This window comes from Phoenix dactylifera, chromosome 9 (genome assembly GCF_009389715.1).
Source record: "Phoenix dactylifera cultivar Barhee BC4 chromosome 9, palm_55x_up_171113_PBpolish2nd_filt_p, whole genome shotgun sequence".
In the NCBI taxonomy this organism is placed as follows: domain Eukaryota; kingdom Viridiplantae; phylum Streptophyta; class Magnoliopsida; order Arecales; family Arecaceae; genus Phoenix; species Phoenix dactylifera.
This window is the reverse complement of record NC_052400.1, coordinates 2,709,117-2,728,654: the sequence shown is the minus strand read 5'-3', so window position 1 is coordinate 2,728,654 and position 19,538 is coordinate 2,709,117. Positions and strand designations below refer to the sequence as shown.

The window sequence follows — 19,538 nt, the reverse complement described above, 5'->3', positions numbered from 1 at the left end:
TATCGAACCTATATTGCTCAAGAATAGAAACTTAATTAACCTGCTAAAAGTAAATATGGTATAATACCGCAAACAATGCTTACCTTGTTAGGCTTGGTTCAGAATCTTGCATGAATACAGCCCAAATTCAACTTATTTACAAGATAATTAATGAATCGAAACGGCGCTTCGTAGTACAATGTAGGTGTCTTTCAGCTTTCGAATTGTCATCAATAAACAAGATTTCCAATCTGAGCCATCCATTAAATAAATCTTATTCTCGAAACTTCCAGGATACTCTAAAACTTCGGATCAACATATTAATGCATCGATTGGCTTGATATTTACTATTTCACCAATCAAAATTCATGGATGCTCAAACATACATCTGCTCAATCTCACAATACAACCGAGAGGGAACGTATCGATCGGACGGCTCAGATCGATGCATCTAACTGGTTATTCTTGGGAGATACAGTTTAAGTACATTGTTCCTGCGGACAAGTTATTCAGGACAATAAATCTATCTAACGGTGGACACTTTTGGGAAGCGACTTCAGTCAGTTTGAGGACAAACCACCCACCCTTAAATCCCAAGGGTATAAACCCATTCAAAAAAACCCACTTTGGGTTGGCTTTGAGGAGAATTGGGGGAACGGACCCTTTTCCTCGTTCTACCCCGAGAAAAGCCTCAAAGGGGACTGTCCTTTGGGAAGTTGGGTAAATTCAATCCTCGAATTTCTCTTCTGTATATCTGCCGATTTTTATGCTTTTGTTTGATTATTCCTGCCTAGATTGTTTTCTTTTCTTTTTTGATTTAAGAAAAACTAATCAATGTTTGCCCATTTCTTTTTGATCTTGAAACGTGATGCTGCTTCTCATGTGGTTTGACATGCTTTTGTGATGGTTTTAGGCGTTCTTGGAAGCTATCTACTTTGTTTATTGCATATCTATCTGTTTTTTTTATGTTCCGCTTTGGTAGATATGAGGTTTTTTTAGTGTGGGACGTTTTGGATTAGGGTTTCGAGTTTTTTGGTTAATGAGAACCCGTTGGCAGGATTGTAATGGCCTGATTGACCTCTATTGTGAAATTGTCCGGATAAGTAATCACTTGAAGGGTTTGGTTGGTCTCACAGCATTAGGGGAATTCATCTGCATCATCTGCTATCGCCCTATGTGCGTGTCCATTGATCTGTACTTTTCTTGCTATTTTTCCCCTTTCTCAAAGACCAAGTCCTTTTCTTTCATAACATTCTCCTGCTCAAGCAACAAATATTACCAAGCCAAGTTGTAGAAGATGTTTCTTTGGAAAGTTTGGCTGGGGTTAGGGTTTGGGTATCTTATTCTTGGATGGAATCTAGGTTAGGGTTGGATCGGATGTTTGAGAAAAAAGTAATTTGTTGGGGAAATCTTGGATGGAAGCCAGTATTGGGGTTGGATCAGATACTTTATACCCCTGCTTCCTCTGCCACATTTTTTTTTCCTCAAAAGTCCTTGTTTTCTGGCAAATCTTGGATGGATGCTAGGGTTATGTTTGATCCTCCCCCCCCCCCCCCCAACACACACACACACACACACAAAACATTTGGTAGCCCTCATGATTTGATATTGAAACCACAACTTTTCTTGCTTTCTTTCTTTTTGGATGGGGGGCTAACTTATCCAGGCTGCATTGAGCCTAGAAAACATGAGTGGATTGAGCATTGATTTAAGCCTTGAAAACTACTCTATGCACTAAAGTACATGAGGAAAGAAAGGGAAAGAATATTGACAACATTTACATCTCATCTAATGTCTTGGCCAAGATACTGGTTTGTATTCATATTGGGCACTCATTAATATATATAAAATCTCAATCTTCATTGTCTTGGCCAATATAAACTGCAATGTCTTTGAGACATGAATTCGAATTCTATAATGCTATGATTTCGATCTTCACTAGTTTTATCTAATTATTAAATTAAAAAATGCCTTAAAATGATAGTTAATATAAGATTTAGTATATTGGCCGATATTTTGATATCTTGGTTCCTACATAGTTCTTTCCATGTTTTTCCAGCCTTCCGTCTTGGCTGAGATAAACCAAGATCTCGTTTCATCTAGATATAAGTCACTTACAAAGATGGCTAAGATCTTGGGCTTCTCTTCACTATCAAATAAATGGAACCTTCAGATCTTCATTTTCTTGAGGATAACATCATGCCTGCACATATAGGCCATGGTGACTTGAAACCTACGGGCCTATTTTGGTGCAAGAATAGTTATACTTAGGTAAGTGGCGATGATCCCTGCCTGGAATTGCTATTTCTGTCATAATTTCTCTTTTTGTTTGGTGGTTGTTGTTTTTATCTAGGAGTGGTTACATGAGCCAATTGGCTTAGGTGAGATGAATTTGACCAACACTATTTTCTAGAGTTGCAACAATTAACCAGTTGATTGAAGGAGGTGGAAACTAGCTAAGCTTAATCCAGGTCGAATTCTGATCTTTGAGATAGGCTGGGTAAGCGGAATGACAATATTTCCACTGACCTGGGTTAAATTTAATATGTTTGATCTTGGTTGAGTGGCGGTGACAGGGTCCATTGTACTCCTTCTATTCTTATATTAAGCTAGCAATATGAAGCCTAGAATTATTGTAAAAAAATTGTTCAACTAAATTATTTCCCCTCTTTAAATCAAACTTATCGAATGGAGTTAATAAAGAAAAATGAAATTTGCATGCCTGCTTCTGTAACAATATCCATCATGACAACTTGCTTTAAAGAAACACATTCAGTGGTTTGGAACTTGATAATCATATTATTTATATGGTGGTGAAGAAGATTTGTTGTTCACAACCTAGTATGATAATTCTTAATTGTGTACAGTGTGTTTTGCGATCAAGAAGAGTAGGAAATGTAAGTAACTTGTGTATGTGAAATTCACTCACTCGTTCATGTATGTTGAAGAGATCAAAAAGGCTTGAGATTCTGTTCATCTTTCTTTGAAGCGTTTTGTTGATGGATGTCAAGAAACTACATGGAGATAGAAACTACAGTAGGGTTGAGCTAGAAAATTTATGAGAAGCCAGTTTCTGATCTACTGTCAACCCTCTAGTTTTTCCTTCTTTGTTTGCCTTCTCATTTACTGCAACATGAGATTGGTTTGCTCAAGTTTTTAGGTGCTTATAAAGCCAAAACAACAGATGTTCCTTTTTTTTCTGCTTATCTTGCTAATCAAGCAACCTTTTTGACAAAGGACCAAGTTAGATAGTTCTTTGGCATGATCTAGACAATATTCTTCAGAATTTAAAGTTCTGGGCTTTAACTTGTGGTTGTTGAACTTGAGCTGGCTCCAACTAGTTTGGGATCAAGGGTTAGTTAAGTTGAGTTGAATTTTTGGTTGTTGAACTTGATTCTGTTAAAGTATAAGACACTCCGAAAGCAGACTGCTCTATTTTCAATTAGGGATTCTAGTATCAACTAGTATATTCTAATGGAACACCCATTTGTTCATGCTATTTTTTCTTGGATGGTGGTAGGAATTCTGATATATGATCTATAGAATTCATGAAGGCTTCGATAGTGACATGGGATAGCATTCTTTCTTTGTAAGATTTTGCTTAGTTATCATCATAATGATATCAACTGATGTAGAACAGGTCGTGGACAATTTTGAGCTTCTGTGGGATTGTTGAAGAAACCAAATTGGAGGACTCGGAACAAAGTCATGGTAGAAACAGTATAGTAGAAAGCTGAGAAACTATAAAATATCATCTGGTAACTAGGAAACTTTAGTTTCAATAGCTTTTTAAATTACTTTTAATAAGTGTTGGCGGCATACTGTGTGTCAAAGTCAGTCGCCAAGTAGGTTACAGGAATGCTGTTAGAAGACTTTTATGCTTTATGAAACAGAACTTTTCTTTATCAATAGTTCTTTGTGTCAGAATAGGAGTGTGAGGCTCTTTGCCTTATTCTGTTGGGAATTAAAGCTTATAAAAAAGGGCCAAGGGCTGTGCAAAAGAAACTTCTCTCTTTATTTTAATATAAATATTGTACGCATTGTTCTTGTGAGAATAAGGCAGGTTTAGCTTCTTTATTTTGCTTGTGAGAATTAGGAGGATGGTAATTCTCTAGCTTGCGAGCTTCCCTCCATTAAGATGGTGCTCTTCTTGTGATCTCCATTGATTGTGCTGTCTTATTAACTTAAAGCATAGATCTTATGCTAATCATGCATATTCTCTTCACGGTCTTCTTGAATATAGTTGATGCAATTTATGATTTTCTATTTTGGGTTAATATAGCTGATACTTTAAAGTCTAATGAAGGACAAAACATGATTGCAAAGTCAATCTTATTTAGTTGCCGTAAGACTGGTCAGTTACATTACTGGTATATTGACATCTGATTACATGCATACGTCCATACTTATCTTTGTTAGCAATGAGAATGAAAGTTACTATCCAGATTCTACCTCTAGGTTTTTGTTGTCACAATATTCCTTATCTGATCCTTATTATATGTTTCAGGATACTTAGGCTCACAAGTGACTTCCTGGAATGATTCTTATATCGCATATCCTAAAATATGTATTAGGGAATTTTAATCCATCCAGGATACACTCATGATTTGAACAGGTGAAATGCTGATCCAGAGCTCCCTTCCTAATTCTATCAGTACACCACTATCTTTTGCATCTGAATATGAAGAACAGCAGAACATGGACTTATATGATCGGTCACACTATGGTGAAACTTGGCAGAGGCCTCCAATTTGTGATGAATGCCCGTTGGATAGCTGCAGAAAAGCTATAACTGTTGGAGAGGAAGAAAGCAAATTATCTAGTTTGCGGTTTATAGAATTCTCAACCTGTTCTGATATATCAAGTGCGAACAAAATGTGTGCCAGTTCTGTGCCCAAGCGGGACAGTCTCGTCTACAAACGAAGGAAGCTGCAGAGGAACACTGTTGCTCTTCTATCTGAAGAAAATGCAACAGAAAGTACTAAAGAAAGTGCCAGCTATCATTCTAGCATAACTTCTGAAGACCATCCCTTGAGAGTCCAGAAAGATGGCCTTGATAGAAATACGACTATACTTGTAAGTTCCGGAGATACTCATGATGATGGAAATTTATCAATTTGTGAACAAAGCAATCTACAGGATCCATCTCCAAATACTGTGCCCGGTAAGAGAAGTTCTATTCAAGATGACAAAGTGCCTGTAGAATCATCTATCAGCTGTCTTCAGAAATCTTCTCCAGAGCACAATGCTGGTACAATTGACCGATATTCATCATCAAAATCTATCATTGGACATGGTTCAGATCTCATAAAAACTGAGATGGAGGACCCTAGTGAGTGCTCTTCATCAGATAATGTTGGTGCAGAACTATTCTGGGAGTTTACTTCAGCAAAAGAGTTATGCATCTCTGTGCTTAAACATCATGGATTGCTTGGGGGAGTACGGGATACCAGTGCATGTGCTTCTTTAGAAGTCCTAGGCAACGATGATGCCATGCCTTCTCAACCATGCAAAATATGCGGTCATTTGGAAAATCCATTGAAGATGCTAATTTGTGACAATTGTGAAGAAGCATTTCATGTGTCTTGTTGCAATCCTAGAGTACGAAAACTACCAGTTGATGAATGGTATTGTCAGCCTTGTTTCAAAAAGAGACCAAAGTCTGTTCTAGATCACAAATCTGGAAAAACAATTAAAATCATGGGCGAAATGTCTGGGCATAGGAAAACAATGTCTCATGGGGATCTAAATCCAATATCTTTCATGTTGAGTGACAGTGAGCCATATACATCTGGGGTTCGAATTGGTAAAGATTTTCAAGCAGAAGTTCCTGAGTGGTCTGGTCCAATTTTTGGGTACGTCCTACCAATGCCTCTCATATTCATTCTTGTAATTCTTGGAAGTTTAGTAGCTGTGTGCATGTTAATAGATTAACTTTAAGTGACATTTGTTCCCTTCTGTTGAAGTTGAAACCACAATAATGATCTCTTAAGATTCTATAGCACTTCCCATTACCCACCTTATATCTTGAGCCAAATTAGTATTATCAAATCACAATAATGATGTAGTTTTAAGTAAGGATTCAAAAGTCAGCAAGTCAGTATGTACTATTCGTATCATACAGTTTTGACACAAAATTGGCATTGGTATGGGTGCCGGGATGCTGAAACTATCTGTACCAGTCAGTTTTGGTATATACCATTGGTACCAATATGTATCACTTACCTGAGCAACCTAAAGTCATGCACAACTCAAACTTCCCACACCAGGTGGTTGTATGATGTTGAACCTCTTCCTTCAAAACTCTTACAGAAGGCATGATGATGGCATATGGCTCCATTTAGTACAGGCATATCTGGCAAAGTTGACATTAAGCAGTAGTCATAATGTAACATCTTATGACTTGTTTATTGCATAAGAATCAAGTTCTTTCAAGTAGTCATGTGCAGCCATTCTCTAAATCTCTTTAAATTATGTAGAAAATTAAGATAGTTTGATCCAAGGGTTCAAGCGCTTGTCAGGGATGTGCGGGCCGCTGGCTGGCATGGCATATGCATTCTGGAGGTTGGGTCAGTAGTATTGTCACTGGAGATCTAAATGGTCAACTAAGATGCTAGTTAGCTTCATGATAGAAACAACTTAATCTTGCTATTTGATACAGTAATGTAATTTTCTAAAGCAACTGATAATGCATTATGAGTTTTATCATTTTTGCACCCTTCTTCCTGCTACAAACTTCTTGTATATATGTGTGTGTATACCTCTTCTCCCACAAGGGTATTTGCACATGTTTCTAGTTAGAACACCACATTACCTCTTCATTCCTTGTTTCTTGTCCATGCTTCATGTTATTTCTAATTTCTTATTGTTTTATCCGTGATTCTAGTGATTGCGATTCTTACTGGGAACCCTTGGAAGTGGATCCTGCTGAATATTTTAGTCTGGATGTAAGACCTAAGAAATTTGTCTTGATCAATTATCTTAGTATATTGTTTCCATTGCTATGTAATGTCTATTTTGTCTGAGCATTTTGCCTGTTTTCTTAGGGTTGGAACTTTTACAAGCCATCCAAATCCACTTCTATCGGTAATTGGGTCCAGTGTAGGGAGGTAATTTATACAAGCGAGAATGATGATGGGACTATATGCGGCAAGTGGCGTAGGTAAGCTTCTTGGCAAATTCATGTGTGGATGCATCTATAGATATTGTTTGTCATTTTCGTTGAAGAGCAACGGTTTTTCTTTTATAAGTTAAGGGATAGTTGCTGATCAGATCATGATGTACGAATCTTTAGCAGTCATGATGGTGGCAGTAGTATGATTGTATTAGCAGCAGCAAATTGAAATTAGCTCATAAACATAGAGGTTTTGGCATGAATTGTAAACATATGTAGAAGATTTTCGAAAGATTTGTTAACTAGATCTTGTTTGATTATGTTGCTCAATGCACACAAGTGTTATTTAGCTGATTTTTTTGGGTTTCAGTTTTGGACCTGCTTTTAGATTACAACCACAGTCCTGTTTAAAGTGGCTTTCATGTCAGTTGACCGTACGTAGCGGTTACCGTGGCTTACAAATCAAAGTATGGGTATCTGTACAGACACAAGTCAATTCCCTTTACTTCCTTGCTTTGTTTTCCTTTTTCATTTTAAAATATCGTATGGTATTCTTTTACTTAACTCTTTTGTTCATCTTTCTTTTATTCTTTTTTGTTTCTTTATTCAGTTTCTTTAAGGGGAAACATATCATATTAAATCTTACTGGCTGGAGGTATATGTGATCATCCTTTGCTGGGTAGGTTTATTCAGGTTTTTGTATCATGATTTTGTCTATAAACATAACCATCAAACCTTGTCGCAACTATTTGGGGTTGGCTTTGTGAATCCTCATTCACCAAGCATTTTATTTAGGACTACCTTTAATGCCATTCCAGGCTTTTCCATGTTTAGATTGTGAACTGTTGCATAAGATAGGGGATCCTCTAGTGTTCATGGATATTGGATACTGAACTTTAATTCATTTTATAGTTTTACCTGCTTTTTATAACTGGATGTTAGTGTCAACCCTCTAATCTTACCACCTGGGCTCGTAAGTGTTCTTTTCCTTGACCCATAAATATCACCAAAGTTCTGGAGATATAAGAGAGAGAGAGAGAGGGAAGGAGAGGGAGACAGAGCGAGAAAGAGGGAGAGAGATGGGGGGGAATGGGGGAGAGGGAGAGGGAGAGTAAATCTCCCTTAAATCAATAATGGAGGAGTCAAAATGAAAGTCTATTCTATCTGTAATGTATAAAATGTCTATAAACCAAATACCAATTGTTAGGGAGGGTCCCTTTCCAATGTTCTTTTAAATCTTTATTTAGCTAAGTTTTGTATCTAAATTCTTGGACAACTTCCATCATGTCTGATTCAAGTCTTTCTGCAGTTCTTGTCTTCATCTAAAGTTAAGCCCTTTTACTAAGGCTTTATTTGGTTTTTGCTGCATGCATTAATACAATGTCATATGATTCTCCAGCAAGTTATTCTTTATTCTGGAAACTCCTGAGTTTCTTGTTACCTCATGTCTCCCATCAACATTCTCATTTTTGTGACATTATGTGCATGAATCCTTTTTATCGTCCAAGATGCTGACCAATATGCAACAACGTCAGTGTATTTCATGTAGTTCAAAATTTCAAATTCTTCCAAAGGTGCCCACCATATGTCTGTCTTTTTTTTTCTTTTTGGAGTAAAGCTATAGCCTTTTTGGTTTGACATCTCTCACTTATGTATGTTTTTGATGATTCCATATAAGCTTCACTCAAGGCCTTTCTTATGCAGCCAAAAGACGAGTCATTTATCTTTTACAACGAAGCCAGTTGCTTCTTGTTACAACTATGATAGCAAGTGACAATTAAAAGTTCAAATTGTCAAGTGGAGGTTGCTTATGGAGTAGAACTCTAAATGTTCTATTACTTTTTTTTTGGTAGAAATTTGGAAGAGTCTATTTGTCAAATGCCTTCAGAAGGTTTGCTAGAGAAAAATTTATGTGAAAGGGTTACTTCATGTAACGACAAATCTTAAATTAAGTAATTTATGTCTCGCTAGTGCATCCATATACTGTACATAAGCATCAACAAGGACTATTAATTCTCAAAGATTTTGGATTCTCAAATTTCATACTTGAGATTTTACATTTATTTAGGATATTTTATACTCTTTCGGGATTTAAATGTTATATTTGATATTATTGGCATGAGTGAGATTTAATACTCCAACTATTCCATCGGAGCTCATCAGACTTTTAGTATTTGTTTGGAAGGTTTCCCAAGCTCAGTTTTCTGCACAAAACTATTGTAATTTCATCATCCTTGGTTTAAAAACACACACACTTTTTAACTTATATATACTTATTATCATCTTCTTGACACTCCTTAATCCTTATCTAGATCTTGGACACCCCTACACTCTTGTTTTCTTGACGCATTCCTTCTTGCATAGGGTGTTATTAGTTTATGGATAAGGATGATTACATTTTATCTAATGTGCCTCTCCAGTATCATTGCTGCTTTTGCATTTGAGTGACGTTTAGAAGTTCTTGATATAGTGCAGAAAATGCCTTTTCATTTGTTGCAGTTGTATCACACTTGATTAGGCGTTTATACTTTCTGTAGTTATTTCTGTGTGCTTTCCAAATTTCCAGAACCCAATTCTCTCAATGGCATGCTTAATGAGACAACTATTCTTTCTCTAATAGTTAAAAAAATATCTATATTGATTGGGAAACATGTGTGAAAAGAAGAAAAGGAATAAGACAAATATAAATAATCACAATAAGCAGCCACGAGCCTAACCCCAATCAGTACTCCTAAATGACAGAAATTCTTGCCACCAGTAGCTGCCCAGTCTTTAATAAAGGAAGTCTAAAAAATAGCATAATAAATTGTTAGTAGAAGCATTATTAGAATTTTTAGTACTAATAGGATCAGTATTTAATCCCATGTGGCTACTTTATTGAGCTACAGAAAGTATTAGTCGTATCCCAGCTTTCATGAGCAGAACCAGGCTGGAGCACATGCCAGGCAAATGAACTGGCAGTACTCGGCTAGCAGTAACATACAGTTGCAAACTAGAATTGTAATTTGTCGTTCATTAACAGCCTAGATATGTAATTTGCAGCTTGTAAGAGGCGGACTGATGCAACAAGCAGCTACCAGAATGAGTTCTTGTCCTTTAAATAATAGAAATTGTGCGAGTAACAGTCAGTTAGAAATGCAAACTATGTAACATGATGCTCTCTGCTTCCATTTCAGGGCACCTCTTTTTGTAGTTCAAACTGATGATTGGGATTGTTCTTGTGCTGTACTTTGGGATCCAATCCATGCCGACTGTGCTGTTCCTCAGGTCAGAATTGCATTAGTTCTTCATCTCACTCTCAATATACAAACTTTTAGATGAAAGTAGTCTATTTGGTTGTGATGGAGGTAGTAATATTGTATATATGTCTTCAGTTTATGCTCTGATTTCTAATGTGATTTTTCATAAAACCACTGACTATGTGATAGTTAACCTCTGGAACATTTCCTGGTTTTTAGTTAACCTCTGGATGTTTCCTGGTTTTCTTGTATGTTGCTACAATTACTGTGATGGCCAGGTAATCTGATTTTCTGCTGTTGCATCACAGTTCATTCCCTGGTTCACTCATCCAATCACATCCTACATGTTGTTTCTTGCAAAATACACTTGTATGTTTGTTGATTTCATTATTTTCGACAGTAATAGATAGAACAATGCATAGACCAAATTAGCTTTTTATCTTTATTAGGTTGTAATTGAGGTTATAATATTGCATTTATCTTCAGTTTATGCTCTGATTTCTAATGTGATTTTTCATAAAACCACTGTGTGACTATGTGATAGTTAACCTCTGGAACATTTCCTGGTTTTTAGTTAACCTCTGGAATTTTTCCTGGTTTTTCTGTACGTTGCTACCATTACTGAGATGGCCAGGTAATCTGATTTTCTGCTATTGCATCACAGTTCGTTCCCCAAGTCACTCGTCCAGTCGCATCCTACATGCTGTTTCTTGCAAAATATACTTGTATGTTTGTTGATTTCATTATTTTTGACAGTAATAGATAGAACATTTCATAGACCAAATTAGATTATTATCTTTGTTAGGTTAAAGATAAATTTGAGTGTTTAGATCATGATTTTTGTTGTTAAAACCTGACATGCACCGGCTTCTTGATTTCATGTTTTTACACTTGTGGTGGTTAGACACAATTTTAATAGGTATTTGAACTCCAAAAATTTGCAGCAAACAAAGGAACTGATCAATGTACTACCTGATAATTTCTGATAATAGGCAGCATCATGGTTAATTTTGTAAATATTTCTGTTTTGGCTGAATGGTACAGCTTCATGGTTTATCTTGGAGTGTGTTCCCTTTTTAACACCCACAGTTATTAGTCTAAAGAAAAGATCTTTGGCGCAATGCATGAGTGTCAAGAAGCGTGCACACTCACAAGCATTCAAAAGAGTATTTATGGGTTTTTCAATTTAGTTTTGTAGTATATGTAAGGATAACCAACCCCAAGTAGTTGGGAAAAGGCTGGATGGTTAAGGTTGTGCAAGGATAGCCTCAATGCTTGCCATTTAAAATTGAGATGCACTATTGACTTTTGTATTCCCACTAGCTGTTTAAGTTTCACTTCACTCTTTTTACTCCTTGATTTTTTTGCTTTCTTCTTTGCATGCTTTTCTTGATGCTGGGTTTTATGCTATTTTAGGAGCTGGAAACAGAGACCATTCTCAAGCATCTAAAGTATATAGAGATGGTACGTCAACTAGCCCTCTCCTGTCATGCTCTGAAATACTCCCCATATATAATGTAAATTTTAATACAGTTTGTTCTTTGGGTTTCTCTGCTCGCCCAAGTTGTCCAGTGCGATTTTTTAAGACTTGGTACCAATACCTTACTACTACAATCCATAGTCCATACTGTGACATGGTATGCCTGTTGGTGCCAGTACAGCAAGATTGAGATGTAATACCATGTGTCAGTATGGTAAGGTACCAAGGATATACCTATACTAGTACCTTATTAGTATGGTACGATACAGCCGGTGTGGACTGTTTTAGTGCTGCACTTCAATCCATGCTAGTGGCATTTAATTAATTGGCTTTACATTTCACTGATAGAAATTAGTCATTTCCTTTTAATGCTTGAATATACATCTTAGATGTCTGAAGCTTAATGACCTTTTGTTGCCCAAAACATTTTTTGACTGATGGATTTAAAAATGTGGAGATAGATGGTATTTGAGAAATGTATGGTAACCATTGGACCACAGGTGCTTTACACTTTTGTTCTTCAATCATACACCTTTAGATCTTGATGTACTCATTTATGGGCTCCACATCCAAAAGTGAAACCTTTTGTATATTTGGAAAGTTCTGTGTAGTAGTTGGAAGGCACGCTTGACGACAGTAAGTTAGCAAGTGGTACTTGTTATTCAAGGATCAAGTTGTTGTGACACATTGAACATATGGGCATTTTCTCTTCTCATATAAGGGTGACAATCTCAATGGCACAATTTTGGAATTCAAATATTTCCAAGACTCTCATGAAAGATTATCATCTAGCAAAGAGCCATGTACCTGGAGATGCTCCAGTGGTCTTAAATTTCTGAATGATGGTTTCCCTAAAAACATATTTGGCATATATGCAGATATTAGGAAATGATTTTATCATATCTTTGGTATTTATTTTCCTTGTTCTTTCATAGGTTGCAGAGCATGGTATATACCTCTTCTTGTAGTCAAATAACCTTGCATACAAGCATAGAATTGTTTCAGGGTTTGAGATGAAAGGAAAGGTAGATGTATCAGTATTTGTGGAAGAGAAGAATACTTTTGTAACAATCTGCTTCTTAGCATTCCTTTAATGCCTCCATTTTCTAGTAGGAGTCGTGTCCATGAGACATTTCCACATTCTGACTATAGCAAGCTTATTTTGCATTAATTTCCAGACTAGTTGTCAATAGAGATTGCCTGTAAAAGTATCATGTCCTCGGGGCATTTCCCAATTCTGCTTATTGCGGCTTGTTTTGGTTCAATATTTCAAGTAGCAGACTAGATGTCGGTAGAGATTCCCTGTAAATTACCTCATGTATTTCCTGGGAAGGACTTATTTCTGATCACGATACTTTCCATTTTCACTTTTGTTCAAGATAGTTTTGAGTCTTGTGTAAACTATGACATTTCATGCTTCTTGACTTGGAATTTTTGACTGTTACGGTGAAGACTTAGCAACTGAAGTAGATATGGGTATCCTGTGGAACCATATTCTTTTTAGTTCTGTAGTGGTCATTGATGGTTAAACAACTTTAAGACACATGCTTTCTCCATTTGGGAGCAGCTTTGATATGAAGGAACATGCTGAAACGTAAGGTTTGGCTGGACAACACAGAGAAAGATCACCAGCTGTCCGAAAGTTAAAAACATGAGTGAGTGACCACATTAATATATGGCATAATGACCAAATAAGCTGTTAGCATGAAAAGATTTATTTGTCGAAGGGCTAGTTTGTTGAGTTTTGCTGTGATTGAATTTGGATTTAGGTCATTCTTAGAACCCTGATTATGGGCAGAAGTATTGTAGGAGCTAAGATTAAAGTCAAAATCCTTAATTGCATGATTATGGCAATAAAAAGTATTTTAAATTATTGTTTCAAAATTCTGTTGCTGGGACTCGAACCCCAGTTTCTCGGGTGAATTTCTGTTCAACAAGGAGCTTCACGACACATCTTAAGGAGAGCTTTTGTGTAGAAGTTTCAAATTAGAGCTTTTCTCTAGGCGACCTTTTTCAGGTTTTGGAGGAGCTAGAAAGTTGTTTCAAGATTTTTACGAAACAGTTCAAAATTATCCAAAAGAGCTTTTAGGTGCTTTTTAGCTCTCCAAAGGCAATGCGAAATTAGTCCTTAGTACTGCTGCTGCTGCAGATGGGGGCAAGCATGTTGGTAATTAACTGAAAGTAGGAAGTCCAAACTTCTTATAGGAGGTGATTCGATGTGAGGTGCAAGACTTGTTGGAGGCATGATAATCAATTGGACTTAATTTAATTACATTGGTTTTTCACTTAAGTGATGTCGGGAAATTCATGTGTTATTTCTTTTTGTAAAATTATTATTAATCTGTATCTTGGATCATGGTTCATATCTCTCTATATTGTAACAAGCAAGTAAAGCGGCAGATGCTTTTGGTAGGGTCTTCTAGGATTTCTTTCTATATCATCATTGGGAAAGTTATCAGGAACTCTCCATTCTAACTCTTGCATGGGTACTCATTTTTCTTAGTCTAATAACTGTTACCACTTACAAATGGATACCCATTCATTGTTTTTTTATGAAGTTAGTTAAATTGATGATATAGTGATGTATGAGGCTTCATTATAGAACTTTACTATGATGATATGGTCTGTTCAAATTTAGAGGTGGTGTGCTGATCTTGCAAATTCTTCAAACTTTTGTTATGTGGGTACCCGATAGCTTTTTTATCATGTTAAGGCTTCGAATTTTCCCACAATGTTGAGCATAATTAGGGGAAAAATCACACTAAGAGCTGATATTTGGTTCCTAACTGCATGAACATATCAAAGATGCAATGCACAAGACATTGTCATTTAGAGGTTGCATCATTGTTGCATCTCCTATTTACCCTTTTTTGTTGGCCCAATATATTTAATCCCTTTTGCTTCTTGAATACTTCATAACCTACAAATTAACTCATAAATTCTTAATAATTTGGGTAAGTTGTGTGGTCAGCATACAGGTTAATACTTACTATTATTGATTTAAATGCGATGCAGCTGAGGCTGCATCCCCTCTTCTTTCATGAATACTCATAATATATAAATTAGCTCTATTCTTAGTACTTTGGCAAGTTGTGTGGCCAGCATGCAAATTAGTACTTACAATTATTGATTTAAATGCCATGCAGCTGAGGCCGCGTCTAGCCAACAAGCAGAAACCTGGTCAAACAAGAATTAATGGTCCTGAGCAGAGGCTGTAACCTTTTGAAAGGTGATAATCAATGAAAGTTAATTGTGTGCGCTATACTACGCATTTTGCACAATTCAGTTGTATTATTAGAAAGCTATGCAGTTATTCCAATTGTGCTAGCATTATTTTCTGTATTTTATCCGAGTGGCTGCACTTTCACATGGGCAATTACAAAGACAACAATCGGCTGTTTGTACCACCTGGATTAGCTGACTTTTATGACCAGTTTTGAGGATTGGCATCAAGAAATATTGTAATCACCATGGCCTGGCAAGGTCGACTGTAATAGTGGAGAGGCAACTGGATTAAAAATTATATATCTGAGCATTTTGTTATAATGCTGAGCCCCCTTTTCTTTTTCCCTCAAGCTTTTACTATAGACCTGTCACCAGTACTATGTGAGTATGGGCTCTCACATAGTTATTGTGTTTTGAACTGAGGATCAAGAGCTTTCTTATGGCCCAAAAAGTAAACCAAGTGCAGGGACTGTTCAATTGATGGGTGGATCATCCTTCCCAGAAAAAAAATTGTTTTTGTACCCAAAAAAAAAAAATGTTTAAAATATGACTACCATTTCTATGTGCTTCACAATTTGTGGTATCAACAGCATTACCATGAATATATTTCTCCATCTGTTGACAGAATATTTGATTAAACTTGTGCTGAAGTTATAATTTATTTGGGACTTGAGTTATGTTTCCTTCTGAAAGTCATGAAGTTAAGATAATATATTCTTCTTAAATCTGTGAAGGTGTGAAGTGTGGTGTATTCTTGATTTCATCATACCGATTAACTAGATACATACATGCACAGGTTATTGAAGAAAAGGGATAGATGAACTCAGCTCTTAAATGTTGTCTGAAGTGAAACAACTAGGTATTGAGAATAAAAGAATGCTATTCTGTTAATATGTGTTTTCTCACCAATTATAATCCCCATGCTACTTTTGGGATAAGGCCAAGTCCTATAGATTCTGCTTTTTATGGGACTTGAAAAAAGTTATATTTGTACATTGTTCTTTTGTCAGCTTTATATACAAGTACTTGATATAATCTTACAAGTCTATAGGAGTTTCAGCATACAAATAATTAGCAGAAATTTGTTTATATCATACGGAACAAGAACAGCATAAAAAGGATTAGTGGCGGGCAGCATTTTTTCTCGTAAACAAAAGAATCCAATGACAGAATTGCTTGATTTTATTCAGCGCAAAAAAGAATTGTAGTAGAAATACAGAAAACCTTTAAGCTTATACATGTAAACAATCTCAACTATGTAATTTTTTCAGTTGACCTGTTCTAGAGTCACAAAAGTATGAGAAGTTTTCTTGCATCCATTTTCATCGCTTGAGCAGCAACTGTTAAAAAAAAAACAATTATTTGTTCTGTTTTTTTTAATCATGAAAACCTATTAGAAATCATTTTCTCTTTCTGGGACATGTATTTTCACTTGCACAGTTCAAGTAAATTATTGATTACTTTTTTAAGCTAACTTAGCAGTATATAACTTGCAATATGGCTTCTGAGCAAGTCTGCAGTTCTCACTGGAACATTTCCTATCTCGACATGCCTATATTAATTAAACTGTGTAATTTGTATTTATTCAGCTTCTTTTTTTTTCTTTTTTCTTTTTTAACTTTTGAATGAAAGGGAGGTAAACCCCTGAAATTTATTCAGCAGTTGACCAACAGACAAATATATTGAAAGGTATTGATCTCAGATTATAGCTGATGGGATGTAAATCTGGTTTGATCACCTCTCTGGGGGTTGCCTTCTTATCAGTATTATAAAATTGTACCTGGTGGCTATTGCTGTAAGTTTTGATTGCATCTAATCCAAACTCCTTTGATTCAAACAAAACATTCAAACTGTAGCAGAACATAATCATATTGAACCAGAAGACATGCATCTTTTAATAATTGTTAACATATTTTCATGTCCATCATGATCAGTTGTCCAACATAATGGTCCTATCGTATTTGTTTCCCCATCACACTAATCTGTTCTTGCACAAACAGAAAGAAATTCTGTAATTATACATAGGAGTCCAAAAAGAATTGAGGGTTATAGTCATTAAATAAAGCAAAATTTTTGTACAATTTTACAAGTACTCGTTAGCTCAACTGCCTGTTGTAAAACTATAGATGTTGAACAGTGATAACTTTTATGAGATGACCTTCAGATAAATGTCTTTTCCTTTACCTCAGCTTCAGGAACATAGATCACATTTTCTTCAGTTGAATGAGTTTTGACTGATTCATAATCATTATATTTGCACGATAGCAATGCCTTCTTCAAGTTCCAAAGCCTATCTTGAAGACTACACAATCTTTCAATCTCAGCCATGTAGAGCTGCTCGCTCTCAGTCATCTCATCTATCTGAAATACATTACATCCCTCGGCTCTGGATGTTCTCCCCAGAGTAAACTTTCTTCTTAGACCACTTACTTCTTGCTTAAGGTTCATGGTGTTGGTAAATGATGTGCTCACCTATATACAGAATAATCAAGTTTGCATAGCCCAGGGAAGTGCAATTAACATAAAATTGTGCAGTTCATGCATAATGTCAAATATTCTGTTATACCTGACCATGTGGTAAACCTAGCTCCTTCGACAAATTTCTATTGATAGAAATGGAGGGGCATTGGGTCTCAGTAAGACTGGTTCTGAGATCCTGCAATAACACCAGATCAAGGGCATTATCACATCTGATCCTTGAAGGATAAAACACAACTAGTAAAGCTAAAACAAACTGAAGAAGAAAACATGCGTCTGATAAGACCACGATGTCTGATGTATTACCTGAAATTCTTTTGTGGACTCTGTATTGGCTGCTGTTTTAAGGTGCATTCTCAAAGGGATATTCATTGATTTTTTATTCTTTTTCTGGAGAATCTTTCTCAGATTTCTGCCTACATGAATGATGGATGACAAGGGTAGCAAAATAGAATTGTCAACTGATGTAACTTCATCGAAGCTTCCAGCCTTTCCAGAACTTACTCTTGATCTTTTGGTGATACTATGAACATGATGTGGTTTGGTGATTCCTGCCTGTAATCAAGATTGAAGAATGACATTAAATATTTTATAACTGATGCTGAAGGAATATGATATAATATTTAGTAACAAAAACCAAACTGAATCTAGGATGTACATCATCTATTTACTCTATACTTGAATATCCAACCAAAGAGAATATGTACCAAATGTCTTGCATGCATATTCTGAGAAAAGGCTTGTGCTGATAAAGGATATGACCTTAATCGGATTGAATGAAAAACTAAGTTCTTGGTAAACAATTAGCACTGAATAAAGTCCATGATGTGGAAAACATCTCATTCAATAATTAGACTTTGAATTCCAAAATATTTCTGATTGTTTTGACTCACTGCTTTTTTAACAAAAGCTGGCAATGATGCTAATTAGTCCTTCCAAACGAGATAACCATACATTTTGGAGGCTGTTGAAAAGGAGGAGGTAAACCAGTCAGTTCCTTGTGAACCTCGCAACAAGGATAGTTTCCTTGTTGGAAATGATCATAAGCTACCACCTCTTGCCACTTAGGCAAGAGGGTGAGGGTTTGATGCTAGTTGGATTCGCCCTCAAGGGTAGAAAGATGGGGATTAGCCTCTGATAATCTTCTAAAGAAAAAAGGTTATTATTTTTTTCCCGATTTATGAACAATATACAGACTCAACATTGAACTGCAAATGTTGAACCATAAGAATTCCATAGAGCATCATCTGCTATAAAACCAGTGCGGCAGCAGAGTAAAATCCACTTTCTGCTTAAGAAACTCTACCACTTAACAAATGAGAACTTTATGGCAGCCTCATGTAGCCTTCAGTAAACATCTTCAACTTGTCTCCTCTCCACGCACCTATACCAGTCAAAGAAAAGGTTGCTTGGGAGAGAAGAAAGACAGGTGGCATAAAGAAAAAGGAAACAAAAATCTGGCTTAGTAGCTCCAAAAAGTGCATGGATGATAATACAGAAAGCATATTGAGTTCAGGGTATGCTTGGCAAGCTCTAGGATTAGGTGTGTTTGCTGGCATGGTTGGAAAATCTTCCTTAATGCATGGAATGTATCCTGCAACATTCATGAGCGAGGGCAATGGGATATGGATCAAGGAGTATATGCATATGATATGCACAGAAACAGAGAGAGTTCTAACTATTAACCACAAAACTACAAGGTTTGAGTCCATCTCTCAATTTCAAACAATGTAGCATGAAATGACATCTTTATGTTAATTTCTGAAATTGTTGATAAAGGAAAAGAGGTTAGACATGGCACAAATTATTATACATAAGCAAGGAAAAGGGATATCGATCAATGAGTATTTGCAGATGACATGCAAAGAGGTAACTTAATATCAAACTCTAAATCATAAAACTACAAGGTCTATAAGTCCATGTCTCAGTTCCAAACGATGTACACAAGAAGACATATTTATGTTAATTTCTGAAATTGTTGATAAAGGAAAAGTGGTTAGATGTGGCACAAATTATTATGCTA

General features: G+C 36.1%; 2 protein-coding genes across 14 annotated transcripts in view; one reads left to right on the top strand and one right to left on the bottom strand.

The window, feature by feature from the left end:
- Positions 1–544: 544 nt before the first annotated feature.
- Positions 545–19,538, top strand: part of LOC103713145 — a 23,151-nt gene continuing 4,157 nt past the window's right edge. The window contains exons 1-8 of one of the 9 annotated variants that reach the window (XM_039129824.1): positions 546–699; positions 4,487–5,834; positions 6,866–6,926; positions 7,026–7,141; positions 10,270–10,360; positions 11,749–11,796; positions 14,959–15,041; positions 17,924–18,046. In XM_039129824.1, the coding sequence (XP_038985752.1) occupies positions 4,600–5,834; positions 6,866–6,926; positions 7,026–7,141; positions 10,270–10,360; positions 11,749–11,796; positions 14,959–15,030 (1,623 nt within the window). In that variant the 5' untranslated portion in view covers positions 546–699; positions 4,487–4,599 and the 3' untranslated portion in view covers positions 15,031–15,041; positions 17,924–18,046. The other 8 variants (XM_039129822.1, XM_039129825.1, XM_039129823.1 and 5 more) reach the window with 8 other exon arrangements.
- Positions 16,909–19,538, bottom strand: part of LOC103713091 (pathogenesis-related homeodomain protein-like) — a 20,778-nt gene continuing 18,148 nt past the window's right edge. For 4 of the 5 annotated variants that reach the window (XM_026806953.2, XM_008799864.4, XM_008799862.4 and 1 more), the window contains 3 exons: positions 17,822–18,070; positions 17,604–17,693; positions 16,909–17,509 (listed from right to left, as the gene is read on the bottom strand). In XM_026806953.2, the coding sequence (XP_026662754.2) occupies positions 17,198–17,509; positions 17,604–17,693; positions 17,822–18,070 (651 nt within the window). In that variant the 3' untranslated portion in view covers positions 16,909–17,197. Of the gene's footprint in view, positions 17,510–17,603; positions 17,694–17,821; positions 18,071–19,538 lie in introns of those variants that run through there. The other variant, XR_005513237.1, reaches the window with a different exon arrangement.